The sequence below is a fragment of the Penicillium cataractarum genome, assembly GCF_028827025.1.
Source record: "Penicillium cataractarum strain IBT 29864 chromosome Unknown utg000008l, whole genome shotgun sequence".
NCBI classification, from domain to species: Eukaryota; Fungi; Ascomycota; class Eurotiomycetes; order Eurotiales; family Aspergillaceae; genus Penicillium; species Penicillium cataractarum.
This window is the reverse complement of record NW_026622744.1, coordinates 1,303,438-1,316,405: the sequence shown is the minus strand read 5'-3', so window position 1 is coordinate 1,316,405 and position 12,968 is coordinate 1,303,438. Positions and strand designations below refer to the sequence as shown.

Here is a 12,968-nt window from a genome sequence, read left to right as displayed (position 1 = left end):
TCCAATTATGATAGACATAAGCTCGACCCTCCACAAGATGCCAGCCCGTCCAGACTCCTCCACCACGACCCGGAATGTGGCCTGTCAGATGGCTGTGGCTGGTAACTCCCGTGGTGGCTGGGGGTACGCCTCGTCGAACAGCCACTCCGGGAATGTAACCAGGTGACCGCTTACCAAAGTTTACCAGAGTTTCCCAGGGTTGTTGTATTTTGGCTGTGGCTGGGTCAGGCAAGCCACGCGAGGCCTGATCACTTTCGATCTTCCCATGTGGGATTATGCGAGGATTAGCTCCTTACCGCGCCAGTTGGGTTGGAAAGGTCTCGGTAAGCTCGTATTGACGTGAGGTTGGTCTGAGACATTGGCTGAGTTACATGTACTGTACTTATGAGGCTCATCAACATCGTTGGGAGAATAACCTGTAAACGCTTGCCCGCTGACAATATAGGAGTGTTGTTGATTCTGATACTTACCAACTTGGCCTGACAGGTTTCAAATATCTCAAAGTTCCCAATTACCTAGGCTCATTGCCTCGAAGGAGCTTCCATTCCACTTCAATCACATCGATCGCATATGGCCCCCACGCAGACCATGACAAGTCCGCTGGCTGAGACACTACTTGTACTCTGGACAAAATTAGTTCTCTGAGTGCCCGACCGAACCTCTAAATATGACCAACTCATCAAACTCTATACTCAAAGGAGACATTCGACGGTTCATGTACCGTTGATCTTCGAGTCCAGGGGCTTGCACATGCGGGAGGCTTACCGCTCAGGCGAGCATATGCAGGGATCAGACCAACTACTGCGCGGATGATCGCCTGAGCTGACAAGGTCTGGATTCTGGATCCATCGAACAAAACGCAATCAACGAGGGTTCTCCACATTACTCAGCGGGCAAAAAAAAGGTCTGGCCACAGTGGAGCAGGAGTGATCGATGACCAGACTCTTCTCATGCTGATGAACCATAGACTTATGTAGTCCTGGTAGTTTGCTGTGGGTCGTATCGCCATTGCCACGATCGATGGTGATCTTCGTGGAGATCGAGTTTGCATTGATGACTGCCAAATAAACTACGATTCCTTTCGTCGACAGATTAAGTCTTCACCGCGCGTCGGTGGCGATTATAGGAGTTAGCAAAATGACCTCAGTGGCAAGTAGCACGAAGCTCACGCGGATGGAAAGCAATGTTTCTGGTTATACAATGCCCCTTGCGATCTATTGAATCCCTTCGGAAGGTTGGATAATCAATCCTACAGTTTAATAGGCCAATGTGAATATTAGCATCAAATCAGCCTCTGGGGTAAGGCTTTATTTAGCTAGTCTGAAGTGCTAACTGTGTTAGATGGCCTGGGAACATTTGTGTCTGCATAGAGTCAGATTTGACAAGCAGGGCATTTCTCTCCTAGACCGTTGGTGGGATAATTATTAGAAGTATGACCCAACGGCGGTCAGGTAATAGTATCGCGGACACCAGAGAGGCCGTCTAATTAAGAGTCTTGGCCTGGACTTCATTGATTAATTCTCCGTTATTATGTACACCCTGTAGACAGGCACGCCTCTTATCTCCTGATCTACTGCCTCCGCGATAACAAGCAGATAGGCCGAACAGCCCGCGGGGTCCGAAGAACAAGTTAACTTGCTAACCACACATAAAAATCCCCCGAGCCAAACCCCTCCATAACTCATCGCTAATCGTGGCATCTCCTCTGACTTCCTAATTTGGGTTAAGTGCTAAATGCTATCGGGACATCATCAAGCCATTCAGCGCGTATCTACCCGTCCTTCCCCGCACGACTCCATCGACAACTGATATCGATCACGCTAAGCGGATTAACGGTCTCTTCATTGGTGGTTTTGCAGGATATATGAATTATATAATAGGAATTCTGGTGGGTTCAAGACTCTGGTATAAATTATCAGGGCAGAGCGACATTTAGACATCTCATTCCCAAAAAGACTTGAGCTCCTTCCATTCCAGTGACAAAGACTGGCTCTTGGCTTCGAAAACCACTATGCTCTCATTGTGGGTAGGCGCTATCCTCCTCGTTGGGTATATTGTGGCCCAAGGGATTCTATCACCTGTATCTAAAGTGCCAGGGCCGTGGTATACCCGCTTCACAAGTTTTTGGATCAAGTATCAAGAATTCACAGCGAACCGACGAGAGTCTGTCCATCGGCTTCACCAACTATATGGCCCCGTCGTCCGTTTGGGCCCCAACGAGGTATCGTTCACAAGCCTCGATGCTATCCGCGAAATATACGCCTCCGGAGGTAGTGGCTACGACAAGACGGAGTTCTACTCGCTCTTCAAGCAATTAAAGACCAAGTAAGTCGCACTGGTAAATTTCCGATCCTGTTTGTGTTCTAACTGGATGGTACAGGACCATGTTTTCCACACTTTGCAAGGAGGAGGTTAGTAAATTCTCTCCTGGAGTTTGCATTGGTAGCGCTAAATATCATGGGTATACAGCACAGCAAGAGGAAACGCCTTTTCGCCGAGCGATATGCGATGACAAATGTTATGAAAGCAGAGCCTCTGGCTGCTATTAACGAGCGAGCGATGAGTTTTGTCTCCAAGTGTCTAGAAGCTGGCAAACAAAGTGTCGATGTCTACGTGAGTTTCTTCTGATTTACCACCTTCCTTCTTTTGGATAGCTGCTCACCAGCAAACTCAGGTCCTTCTCCACTGCTACGCTGTGGACTGCGTCACACATTTTATGTTCAGCCCAGGAGGTCTCAAATCACTCAATGTCGAAAAGGACTTTGAGATCATGCAGGAGCTCACTTACCACCAAAGTCTTCAAAGTAAGCAACTTCTTCTCCCATCATGATTAGATTTGCTCGAGCTGAAACCTGAGTTTAGAGAGTCTTTTGGCATACTACCTCCCCTCTTGGGAGCCCTACTTTCCAAGTTTCCTCCATCCACGCAGTGCACCCAAGACCAACCAATTTGTTCTAGACATGACTGCCCAAAACCAAGTTAAGGAGTACACTCTCCTGGAAAAGCTCAAGCGAAAAGAATCCGGCCTCGAACTTATCCAAGTAGCGGCCGAATGCAAAGATCACATGGCAGCTGGTATCGACACTACCGGCGATGGGCTCTGCTTCTTGATGTGGGAACTCTCACAACCACATAACATGGAGTTCCAGAGCAAGTTACAGGATGAGCTTAAGAATGCCCCGCCCGATTCCTCGTTGGATAGCTTGGTTTATCTTGACGCGGTAATCAAGGAGGCTTTGCGTTGTTCTCCGCCAATTCCGATGTCTTTGCCGCGTTACGTGCCCGCAGGTGGGAGATCGATTGATGGTTATTTCATTCCAGAACACACGATCGTGAGCTGTCAACCGTATACGGTTCATCGAAGCTGTGAAGAGGTATTCCCAGAGCCAGACAAATTTTATCCAGATCGGTGGCTCGACGATAAAGGTGCTGCTGAGCGAAACAGGCATTTCTTTGCCTTTGCAACTGGTGGGAGAGGATGTACTGGGAAGAAGTGAGTTTTCTGTTCGAGATTTCGTACCTGGGGCGTGTACTAATATTGTGCAGTCTGGCGCTGGTGGAGATGAAGATACTTCTCCGGGAGGTTTACTCTCGATTTACTACCACAGTGGCACCTGATATGAATGGTTCTATGAAACTGGATGATCAGATTATCTCGGCGAGGCCAAAGGGACAGACATGCAAGTTAATTTTCACCGAGGTTTAAAGACTTTGTTTCTTTCAATGAATATTCTTTTCGGCCATGAAATTGGTTGTCTTGGTTCCTACTTTTCATCACAACCAGTTATTGGAGCTCGATGCGTGATCTTATCATGATAATTCATGTCGGAGAGATGTCAACATCCGTGAATAAATACATTCTTAGTACTAGAGCTAAAACCGTCCATTTTATAAAGCCTTGGATCTTTTGTATGCTTGACCTCATAATATCGGCCGAGACGAAAACCTGTTTCGCAATGTGGTCTGGCTGTCGGGAAGCGGTGGAGATACCGACCATCGCGCCACCAGATTGTCTCTGCTTCCGGAACATCTCAAACACCCACTATTCCGAGATCCTTTTTTGGATTTTCCTATCAAGCTTGAAGTGATTGTTCGATACTAATGGGCGTGGTTCATGGTCATATCCAACTCGGGCGAGCCTCTCGGACGAAAAGTAGAAACCGCACCGGTCCATGATGAGCTGCCGTGGTCAACAATATCGGATCAGTATTTGTCGTAAAAACTCATCAAAGTACGAGGTATATTTTATTGGTTTGAGACAAAGCTTGACCTGGCTTCCAGAATCGTCATTCTTCGTCAACAGGAAATCCACACCGTATAAACCTTAATGCTCTTAGGTATAAATGTGATTCACTCCCTCGGCCTTTTAATCACTGCAGATATTCAGCTCTGATATTTTGTTTCCCAGTATATTGGATTTCCAACTTGGCTTCTTCAATATTCCACATTTGTGCTAGCCGAAATGTCTGACCCGAATAATCCTAACATCAAATCGAGAACAACTCCTCAGTGGTCACTCTACCGCCGTGAAGCGTTCTGGAATACTAATTCCGGACAATTTCCGCCCTTCAACACTGGTAAATGATCTTTTATCACCTTCATCAAATTTGATAACCAATTTCTGTGTTTTCATCGGCTATATAGATCCGACTGAGGTTGAGAAACTCGCAAAGGAAAAGCTGTCCCAAGGAGGATGGTAGGTTCTATACAACGTGACTTGAACCTACTCAAGATAAGCTTGACTTACCGTACAACTCATGCAAAGGTATTATTCTTCCTGCAACGCAGGTCTTTCATGGACCCATCTAGCAAATCGTCAGGCATTCTACCGCCACCGAATCATCCCTCGCACTCTAGTCGACACCAACATCAGAGACACAGCCACAGAGATCTTCGGTCATAAAGTCTCTGCTCCCATCGGCTTTGCTCCAATTGGCATCAACCGTATCTACCATGCAACCGGCGAGATATCTGTTGCAAAAGTTGCCGAAGAACTGAACCTTCCGTACTGCCTCTCTTCTGCGGGCAGCTACAGCATAGAAGACGTCGGCAAAGCCAACGGCAATGGACCACGATTCTTCCAATTATACCTAAGCCACGATGATGAATTGGCTATTTCCATGATGCAGCGTGCCTGGGACTCTGGTTTTGATGCTTGTATGCTCACTACGGATACCTGGTCTTTGGGATGGCGCCACAATGACGTGTTCACGGGGAACTATTCGTTTTATCACGAACATGGAGCGGGTGATATTGCTTTGCAGGATCCTGTTTTTCAAAGGCGTTTGAAAGAGGCTGGTATTGATCCGAAGAAGAATCCTAAAGAGGCGGGGGCAAAGTGGATTGATGAGAATATCTGGCATGGTCGGGCTCATACTTGGGAAAAGGTACAGTGGGTGATGGCTCAGTGGAAGAGGATCAGTGATGGCCGTCCGTTTTGTCTGAAGGGTATTCAAAGCGTTGAAGCGGCGAGAAGATGTGTGGAGATGTTAGTGTTTGTCCCTATGAGGGTGAATCTCATGTTGCTGATCATTTTAATTAGGGAAATCGACGGGATTGTGGTTACGAATCATGCTGGTAGACAAGTTGACGGTGCCATTGCAAGCCTTGATGCTCTGGAGAAGATTGTTGATGCTGTCGGTGATAGCATATACGTATGTCTCCTTTCCCTATACTGTACGCGGTTTTCGTGACTTGGAAACTAATTTGACAAACGGAAATAGATCATGTTCGACTCTGGCGTGCGCACCCCAGCCGATGCTTTTAAAGCTCTTGCTCTCGGAGCAAAGTTCGTATTCATAGGAAGATTATGGGTGTGGGCACTGAGTATCGCCGGTGAACATGGTGTACGCCACATTATGAAGAGCTTTTTGGCCGAGTTCGACCTTCTGATGGAAGAAGCTGGGTTCCAATCAATTGATCAGATCGATCGCTCAGCCATTGACAGTCGTCCAAATACCTCCCACTTGATTGCCGAGCAAGCCTACATCTAAATAGAAAGATAATTGCATATAGATTGATTTGAATGATGGAATGGGGTTCAAATTACATCTTTGGTAGTATCTAGAAGAACTAGTTAAGTCAAACACGCCGAGTCGCGTGAGGGGAGCCATTCTAAAATAGCTGGTCGAGCCGACAATGCGGGGCATGAGGGGGAAGCCGATAAGGCCCACGAGGATCTCTCCGCTGTTGCGAAACCTTCTCCTCGAGATACCTAATTCGTCTTGGCTTCAAATAGCCATCGCGCCCGTCAAACTCGCATTTTAGCCCCTCGGAAGCTACCTAACTCCGACAAAATTCTTGAGGAGGTTTCTTCGAACGCATTCTGGCTCTTGACATCCCCTTGAGTATCACAATTTATAATTGCGTTTCGACCATGTCCAATACCGGCAATCCCACCAATTCATCTTGTCGCTTCTCGACGCGTATCTCGCTACGATGGCTGCCCGAGCCTGCGCACGAGACGACTGATACAATCGTCATGTCTGTGAAGGACTGGTATCTGGATCTGCGAATGGACAAGCAAACCGGTGAAATTGACTGGGCAATCGCCGGTCAACGACTGATTGAAAGCCAAGAACCCCGTATGTTGCTCTATACACTCTTCTCGAATCTCGAATCCTAGCTAATCACTTATTCAGTACGTGTATCTTTCACTCACGAGCTCGACTCCCATGATGCCTTTGAAAGTGCCGACTGTGGAACATTCGTCACTCTCCCGAACGGTGATGACCTCGAGACGGGATCCATGCCCCGTCCTGATCTCCCAGGTGCGCCAGAGACAGACTACGAGGAGATTTGGCGAGAGCTGCCATTCAAGGAAGGCCCTGAAGGACCTGGGAAGGGAATGTCATGGGTTCTGGAGTCGGATGATGGCGAGCTAGGAGAGGGCAAGGTTTCCGTGACCAAAACGTTCCTGGGTCGAATTTGGGGGACGTATCTGGCACTGCAGCAGACCCAGACTCATATCCGAGAAAGGAGTCCGTCAGGAGATTGGGTTGTGAGGAAGAAGGGGGCTGATGTCAGTGCTAGGAGGGAGGAATGGAGCTCGGCCTCCAGCTGGGAGGATCGATATGTGGTTGGACCGGCTGGAAAGGCGTTGCCTTCTTTAGGAAACGGACTTGAAGGAGAAGGGAAAGGGCCATGGAGAGTAGTCGGTGAGAAAGTGATTGTTCAAGGGAGGGGGTATATTGTTCGAGCATTTGAGGAGATTTAAGAGCTGTCTAGATGTCATGGCCTGGAGCTCGGCAATAGATTTGCGTATTTGACGAATGGATTGTCCTTAAGGTTAAGCTAGCAATTCTGTAATTCCTAAAATTTACCTATGAGAGTACTTGTATACTAATCACTGGCTTGTATATTTCCTACTAGCAAGAAGTAAATCCCAGTTCCATCGCAATAATCATCACGATTCTTTGCAGCTAAGCTCCTTCGGTCCCGGGCAGAATCCCAGGAACAACCCCAAATCCAGAAGGCGGTCACATGCTCACCCTCAGCTCCCCATTTTCTTTCGACTCACATTCTCTTCCTCTTCCTTTTCTCTCTCCAAGCGCCATCCCTACCAATGCTGCGTTTCTTTGCTACACACGACAGCGAGGCTCTCGCCCCGCTGTCCTCGGTACCCTGAGCTCGCCTCAGTCCGAGATCCTTTGCAAATGAGAAATTCGGAGGAATCTTCAACAACCCTAACCCGCCCTCTCTTCGTTCGCGAAGTCCGGGGGCCGGTGCTGCCCGCGAGGGCCTGGTGTGACCTACTCGACACACCTGCATTCGGCATCAGAAACATCGGGGGACCCGGAGTTGGCTTTTGCTGGCTTCGATACCCTATGGGAGAGTCGGTGCGGAGATCGTGTGTGATGACACTTTAGTGCAATACGCAGCATACTATGCTCTTGTTCTCTTTCGGGAGGGCAGAGCGGTATCATTCGATTCCGATCATTCTGGTGGGGATGGCGCTTCACCTTTTTTTTTCTCAGGTCAGTATTTTGTTTCTTCCCCTCCACTTTGCTTGGTGCTTTGTTGTGCGCCGGGAGTGGGTCTGGAAAGGATTGTTTTTGGCGACTCTGCTAATTAGTGGGGTTGCGGGCCATGTTCCCGTTAGGTTTGCCCTTCGAGGGTCCTTGACGTTGCATGGTGTGTGGGTTTGGATACTGGAGGTTGGGATGGGTGTTTGGGTATGATGGTATGAAGACAGTATATAGAGCTTCATCTTAGACACGGGAATCAATCTCTTATACCTTGGTACTATGTGATCGTCTTATTAGAATCTTAATGTGTATTGCACGAGTATCCCAGTGCAGAAATTTCCTACTCCTCGTAATATGACAGGTGGTTGGGTAAATAGAGCCGAGAGCCCTGTAAGGCTATTCGGGATGTTATTGGAATAAACTAGCATAGATAAAAAAACAAAGGCTTTGCCATCCCTTCTAATTCGGGACATCGTGCAGAGAAACAAGAAAATAAACAAGTCATTGCCTCCGTCAGGGAATCTCCATTATCGTAGGGGCTTCATTTTGTCTGGTCTTGACCAGTTCATGTGATTTACTCCTCATCGCCGATCTGTGAAATGAACCAGTTAGTGACGTCCAGAAAAATCTCGGAAGCAATTTCACATACCTTAGGGGCGAGGTAGAAGCGCAGGTGGCCGCTGCCAAGAGGGTACTCAACCAGCAGAGGCACCTCCTGGGACAGGTTCAGCCTTACGGAGCTTGACAGGTTGGAGGCCTTGCAGAAGTTGACGAGGTACTTGAGGGAGAAGGTCAGGGCAACGGGCTCGGAGAGGTCAATGGTAACGTTCTGGTCGGGCTTTTCGACATTGGTGTGCTGGCGAATAGTAACGGAGCCGTTACCAATGTCACCGGAGCAGGAGAACTTGACACCCTCCTTGCTGGCCTCGATGACGACTACAGAGAATGGTATATTAGCATTATGTCGCCATTGACACAAACCAGACGGACGATGTGTACTCACCAGACTCGGAGAGAGCGTTCAGGTCCTTGCAAATACGCTGGAACTCCATGGAAGGCATCTCAACGGTAGCAGCATATTCAGTCTCGGGAATGGCCAGGTGCTCCTGGTCAATATCCATGAGCTTAATATCATACTCGCTGAGACGATCAGTCTCGGCGCTCTCGAACATCAAGTTAACGGCATCGGGAGAGTCCTCGGCCTTCAGCGTCAAGATGTCTTCATTCTGGGCAGCGCGCAGGACCTTGGTGAGAGAGACCAGGTTGATACCGAGGGCAATGTTACGGTCGCAGCGGTAGGGCGAGAAACCCTCAGCACGGAGCAGCATGGAGACCAAGGCAACGTGCGAGTTATCCATAGCCTGGAGGGCGATACCGGAGTCATTGCAGTCGAAGTTGCAGTCCTGGACGAGATCCTTGATGGCGTCGACGACCTGGAAGACGAGAATGTTAGTACAAAGACCCGTCAGAAGTGGGACATAGATCCGGGGAGTTACTTACGCGCTTCAGGAGGGCTGCCTGTTCCAATCGTGCCTCAAGCACTGTTCCATCGCGTTAATTGGACTTTTCGCACCACGGTCGGCGATGGATTTCATGCACTTACTGTTGATGTGGGGTTGTGAATGTGGGTATAGAAGAAGAGAAAGGGATTAAGAGAGGAGAGGAGACGAGGACGATGGAAAGTCTAAACGGAAATAGGAGAAGTAGTAGAGGGAGGAGGGGAATTTGGTGGTTGAAAGTAGCTGTGATGAAGGTTGAAGAGGCGGCGGTCTGAATTGCAGGCGAAATCGCGTTCGAGGGCTAGTGGGGAAACACGCGCGAGCGCGTTTGGCGATATGCCCATTTTCGGCTAGCGTGGTGCCCAAGGCCGCAAGGTGTCTACATCCCTCGAGGGGTAACAACCTAGGAGGAATTTTGAGAGACAATTATAATTACAGGACATTGGCAAGAAAAGCAGGTGTAATGTACAAGGAAGAGAGATATTGGAGCGAGGTCCGATATCTTAACTGCAAAAAGCCAGAAAGAAATGTACAAAGCGAAGCCATCCAGCAAGTGAGAATACAAAGAAAACACAGAAAAGGCAGACCGGAGAGAATGAAAAAGGTCCCAAAGACCAGAAAGATAAAAAATAAAAGCTAATAATCCTGAAAAAACACCATCTTCGCCTGATCCTTCTATAAAGTTCATGGGTATCATGTCTGCAAACCATGGGGATGTGAAGCCATGCTCCGCATCAAAGCAAGGGAAAAAACGGAAGAGAGCAAATGACTGCCTTGGGCCTCAAGAAAACCCGGTGTCAGCACTTATTAAATGCTGGTCACTCGCTTGGAAGGATTGTTGCGAGGTCTTTGCTGGATGACCATCTCCAATTCCTTCAACATGTTGGTTTTAGCGAATATTTTGTCTTGGGCGACTGCTTTGCTGGCACGCGCTTCACGAACGCGCGCCAGACGCTCATCTCTCGTTAGAGATGCCCTCTTATTTCTTGAAGAAGGAAGCACGACCGCCTCGAAAATCTCCTCATCCTCAAAACTATGCGTCAAATCCGGACGCTCACCGTTTAGCGCTTTGAGAGCATCGGTGGGACTACCCTCCACCGCGGTAGTACCGCCAAGGCTAGGGGTAGGAGACACTGGGAAGGCTGTACTCGGGGGTCGGGAGAAGTTCCCGACACTGAGGCGATCTTGATTGTTGACAAAGGTAGCTTTCCCCAATTCCCATTCTTGGAGTAGGGCCCTAATGTCGCTACCGATGGAGTCATACTGCACCAGGAGACCGGCTTCGAATTCGCCAGACTCGGACCTTTCAAGATTGGCGTTGGACTCCTCACTGACGATGTGCATTTTAGCATGCAAGGCACGAACGCCCTGAGATAACGAGTTCAGCCGCCGGAATTGCGCGCGCATGTGCTCCTTGCTTGGAGAGGCGGACGGTAACGGAGACGGAGGAATGACATCCCCTGCGAAGATTAGCTTGCTGTCCGTTGGGGGGTAGGCACGAAGTAGATACTCACGGTCTTCTTCGTTCAAGATGTTGGCCATTTTGGTCATGCTTGACCCTGTGACTGCAGCGAGTTCGCGCATCTCTTCCACGGCCGAACCCCACCTCGCGATATCAGATCCTCCTCCATCGGCACTAAGTGCAAGCAAACAGCATAATACGCTTTTTCTCACTGTATATAATTTCCCGAATGCTTCTCGCAGGGAACGTAAGGAATATTGATCGTCCATAGACCGTTGTGAGAGTGTTGACTCGATTGCTTCGAGATCTTCCAGTGCGATATCGTAGATGTCATAATATTTAGCAAGGTTTGCCTCGTCGGTGAGAGGTCGCAGCGTATTTTGCGATTGAACATAACGCTCAAGCATGGACCAAAAACATTCAGATACTGCTCTTCGAAGTCGCAAGCATCGCCGAATTTGCACCTGGTCTTCCAGTCGACTGATAGGGGGGAGCGGTGTGCTTCTGGAAGTACCAAATTAGCTGACAGTCCAATTCATGCAAGGGCGAGGAAAACTTACATCCGATAGCCTCTAGAGACCAGCTCTACCTCTTGTATAAAGACCACCGAAGCCGATGCAGCCGAGTCGAACCCCTGAGCATTTCCGACAAAAGCACCAGCGGCTTCCACCGCCTGGTGCCGCAAGTATTTTAGCCACTGTCGCTTCGCGAAAGCATAGAAAAATACCCCAAGAACCGGTACTAGAATCAACAGGATCCCGAACCTCCGCGGATTCAACCCAGATCCCGTCTTAGACCGGCCCCAGTGTAGTAACCACACAATCGAGAAGGATGTAGAAGCAGTGACGATTGCACCTTGCAGACCAAAAGTTGTGGAAAGGGACGGAAGCTCCGCGGGCTGTGAAGTCGCGAGGACGTCTGCGGCGGAGGTGTAGGAAGGCGCGCTGTGCTCGTTCAACAGCTGAGATGCGACGATAACATATCCGAACTGTTCCAGGAAGCGCTCGTTGTCTCCTCGTGCGATGCGCGCGTTTAGGGCGGACTGGAAAAGGGCATAGAGGTCAGGATAGGTTCCAGGATTGTTCCACGGTCATCATACCGAGCAGGCAGTGTAGAGCTTCTCAACGATCGCTCCGTGCGGCGAGTTGCAGAGTTTCAGGGGCGTTGGGAGCTTGTTGCGAACTCGGTTCTGGAAGCGAGAAGCTCCCCGAGGAGCAAAATTAGAGGCCGTAACCTCATGTTCGTTGTCGCTGTGCGCTTCGGCTGCTGGCCAGTTTTCCTCACTTCCACCAACTCCTAAGAAAGCCAAAGCGCGTCAGTATGTGATCACAGCGTGCTCTGCTCCGACGCAAGACAGACGAACCTTGGAGGTAGTCGTCCAAAGGCGAATCCTTAGGCACAAAAGACTCCATGGCCGAGAACCATGCCGGAGAATGAAGCGAAGAATGGAAAGAGGAGGTGGTAGTGGGCTGGCCGAAATCGAGATCGGAGAGGAGGGGAATGGAGTTTGCGGATAGGTGTTAGAGGGCCAGGCGCGCGCCTAGGGACATGTCGCAGGATAACCAACACTCTCCAGTCACAATAATGATAGCTTGAAGGTCAACAAGGAACTCAGACAATGATCAAAAGCTGGAGCGTGGCCACGTTGACTGTTCATCCGGGGAAAGGAGAAGTCACGAGAGTCTAATTTGGCGATGTAATTTAGAGCAGCCCCACTCGCCTCCTTTTTCGCGACAACCACTGGACTTATCCACCAATACGATGGCCCTGATCTCCATTAAGATAGTTGGTAGTTCATACTACAGATAGTCTTGACCGCCTCGACTGATTACAGTACTTTTAGTTGCACGGAGTACATACATCGCAGAGGTGAGGAGGGAGTGGACAGTACTGCATGTAGATCATGCTATGTAAGGTACACGGCTAGCTGCTCGGTGTAAAGCCCGAGGTAGGTCCGGCCGCAGCCTGCTAACGTTACGTGGTGGATTTGGAGGCTTTACCTCGTTATGGATGGATGCAGCTAGACCCGAACAAAGATAG

The 12,968-nt window shown here is 49.2% G+C and overlaps 5 protein-coding genes across 5 annotated transcripts; 3 read left to right on the top strand and 2 right to left on the bottom strand.

Moving 5' to 3' along the window:
• Positions 1–2,011: 2,011 nt before the first annotated feature.
• On the top strand, positions 2,012–3,706 carry N7496_009596 (cytochrome P450; the record flags this gene model as incomplete). Its single annotated transcript, XM_056702510.1, has 6 exons — positions 2,012–2,325; positions 2,381–2,411; positions 2,470–2,613; positions 2,675–2,804; positions 2,863–3,493; positions 3,547–3,706. 6 exons carry the CDS (start codon positions 2,012–2,014, stop codon positions 3,704–3,706), a joined length of 1,410 nt encoding a protein of 469 aa, XP_056551510.1.
• Positions 3,707–4,462: 756 nt separating this feature from the next.
• N7496_009595 (uncharacterized protein) lies at positions 4,463–5,993 on the top strand (the record flags this gene model as incomplete). Its single annotated transcript, XM_056702509.1, has 5 exons — positions 4,463–4,577; positions 4,645–4,696; positions 4,766–5,488; positions 5,543–5,654; positions 5,724–5,993. 5 exons carry the CDS (start codon positions 4,463–4,465, stop codon positions 5,991–5,993), a joined length of 1,272 nt encoding a protein of 423 aa, XP_056551509.1.
• A 383-nt stretch (positions 5,994–6,376) lies between these two features.
• Positions 6,377–7,216, top strand: N7496_009594 (uncharacterized protein; the record flags this gene model as incomplete). The annotated part of the gene is made up of 2 exons (XM_056702508.1): positions 6,377–6,584; positions 6,642–7,216. 2 exons carry the CDS (start codon positions 6,377–6,379, stop codon positions 7,214–7,216), a joined length of 783 nt encoding a protein of 260 aa, XP_056551508.1.
• Positions 7,217–8,541: 1,325 nt separating this feature from the next.
• N7496_009593 (proliferating cell nuclear antigen) lies at positions 8,542–9,562 on the bottom strand (the record flags this gene model as incomplete). Its single annotated transcript, XM_056702507.1, has 5 exons — positions 8,542–8,559; positions 8,617–8,903; positions 8,971–9,400; positions 9,468–9,481; positions 9,541–9,562. The coding sequence occupies 5 exons, from the start codon at positions 9,560–9,562 to the stop codon at positions 8,542–8,544; spliced, it is 771 nt and encodes a 256-aa protein (XP_056551507.1).
• A 711-nt stretch (positions 9,563–10,273) lies between these two features.
• N7496_009592 (vezatin family protein) lies at positions 10,274–12,340 on the bottom strand (the record flags this gene model as incomplete). Its single annotated transcript, XM_056702506.1, has 4 exons — positions 10,274–11,432; positions 11,489–11,970; positions 12,028–12,224; positions 12,292–12,340. The coding sequence occupies 4 exons, from the start codon at positions 12,338–12,340 to the stop codon at positions 10,274–10,276; spliced, it is 1,887 nt and encodes a 628-aa protein (XP_056551506.1).
• Positions 12,341–12,968: the final 628 nt, after the last annotated feature.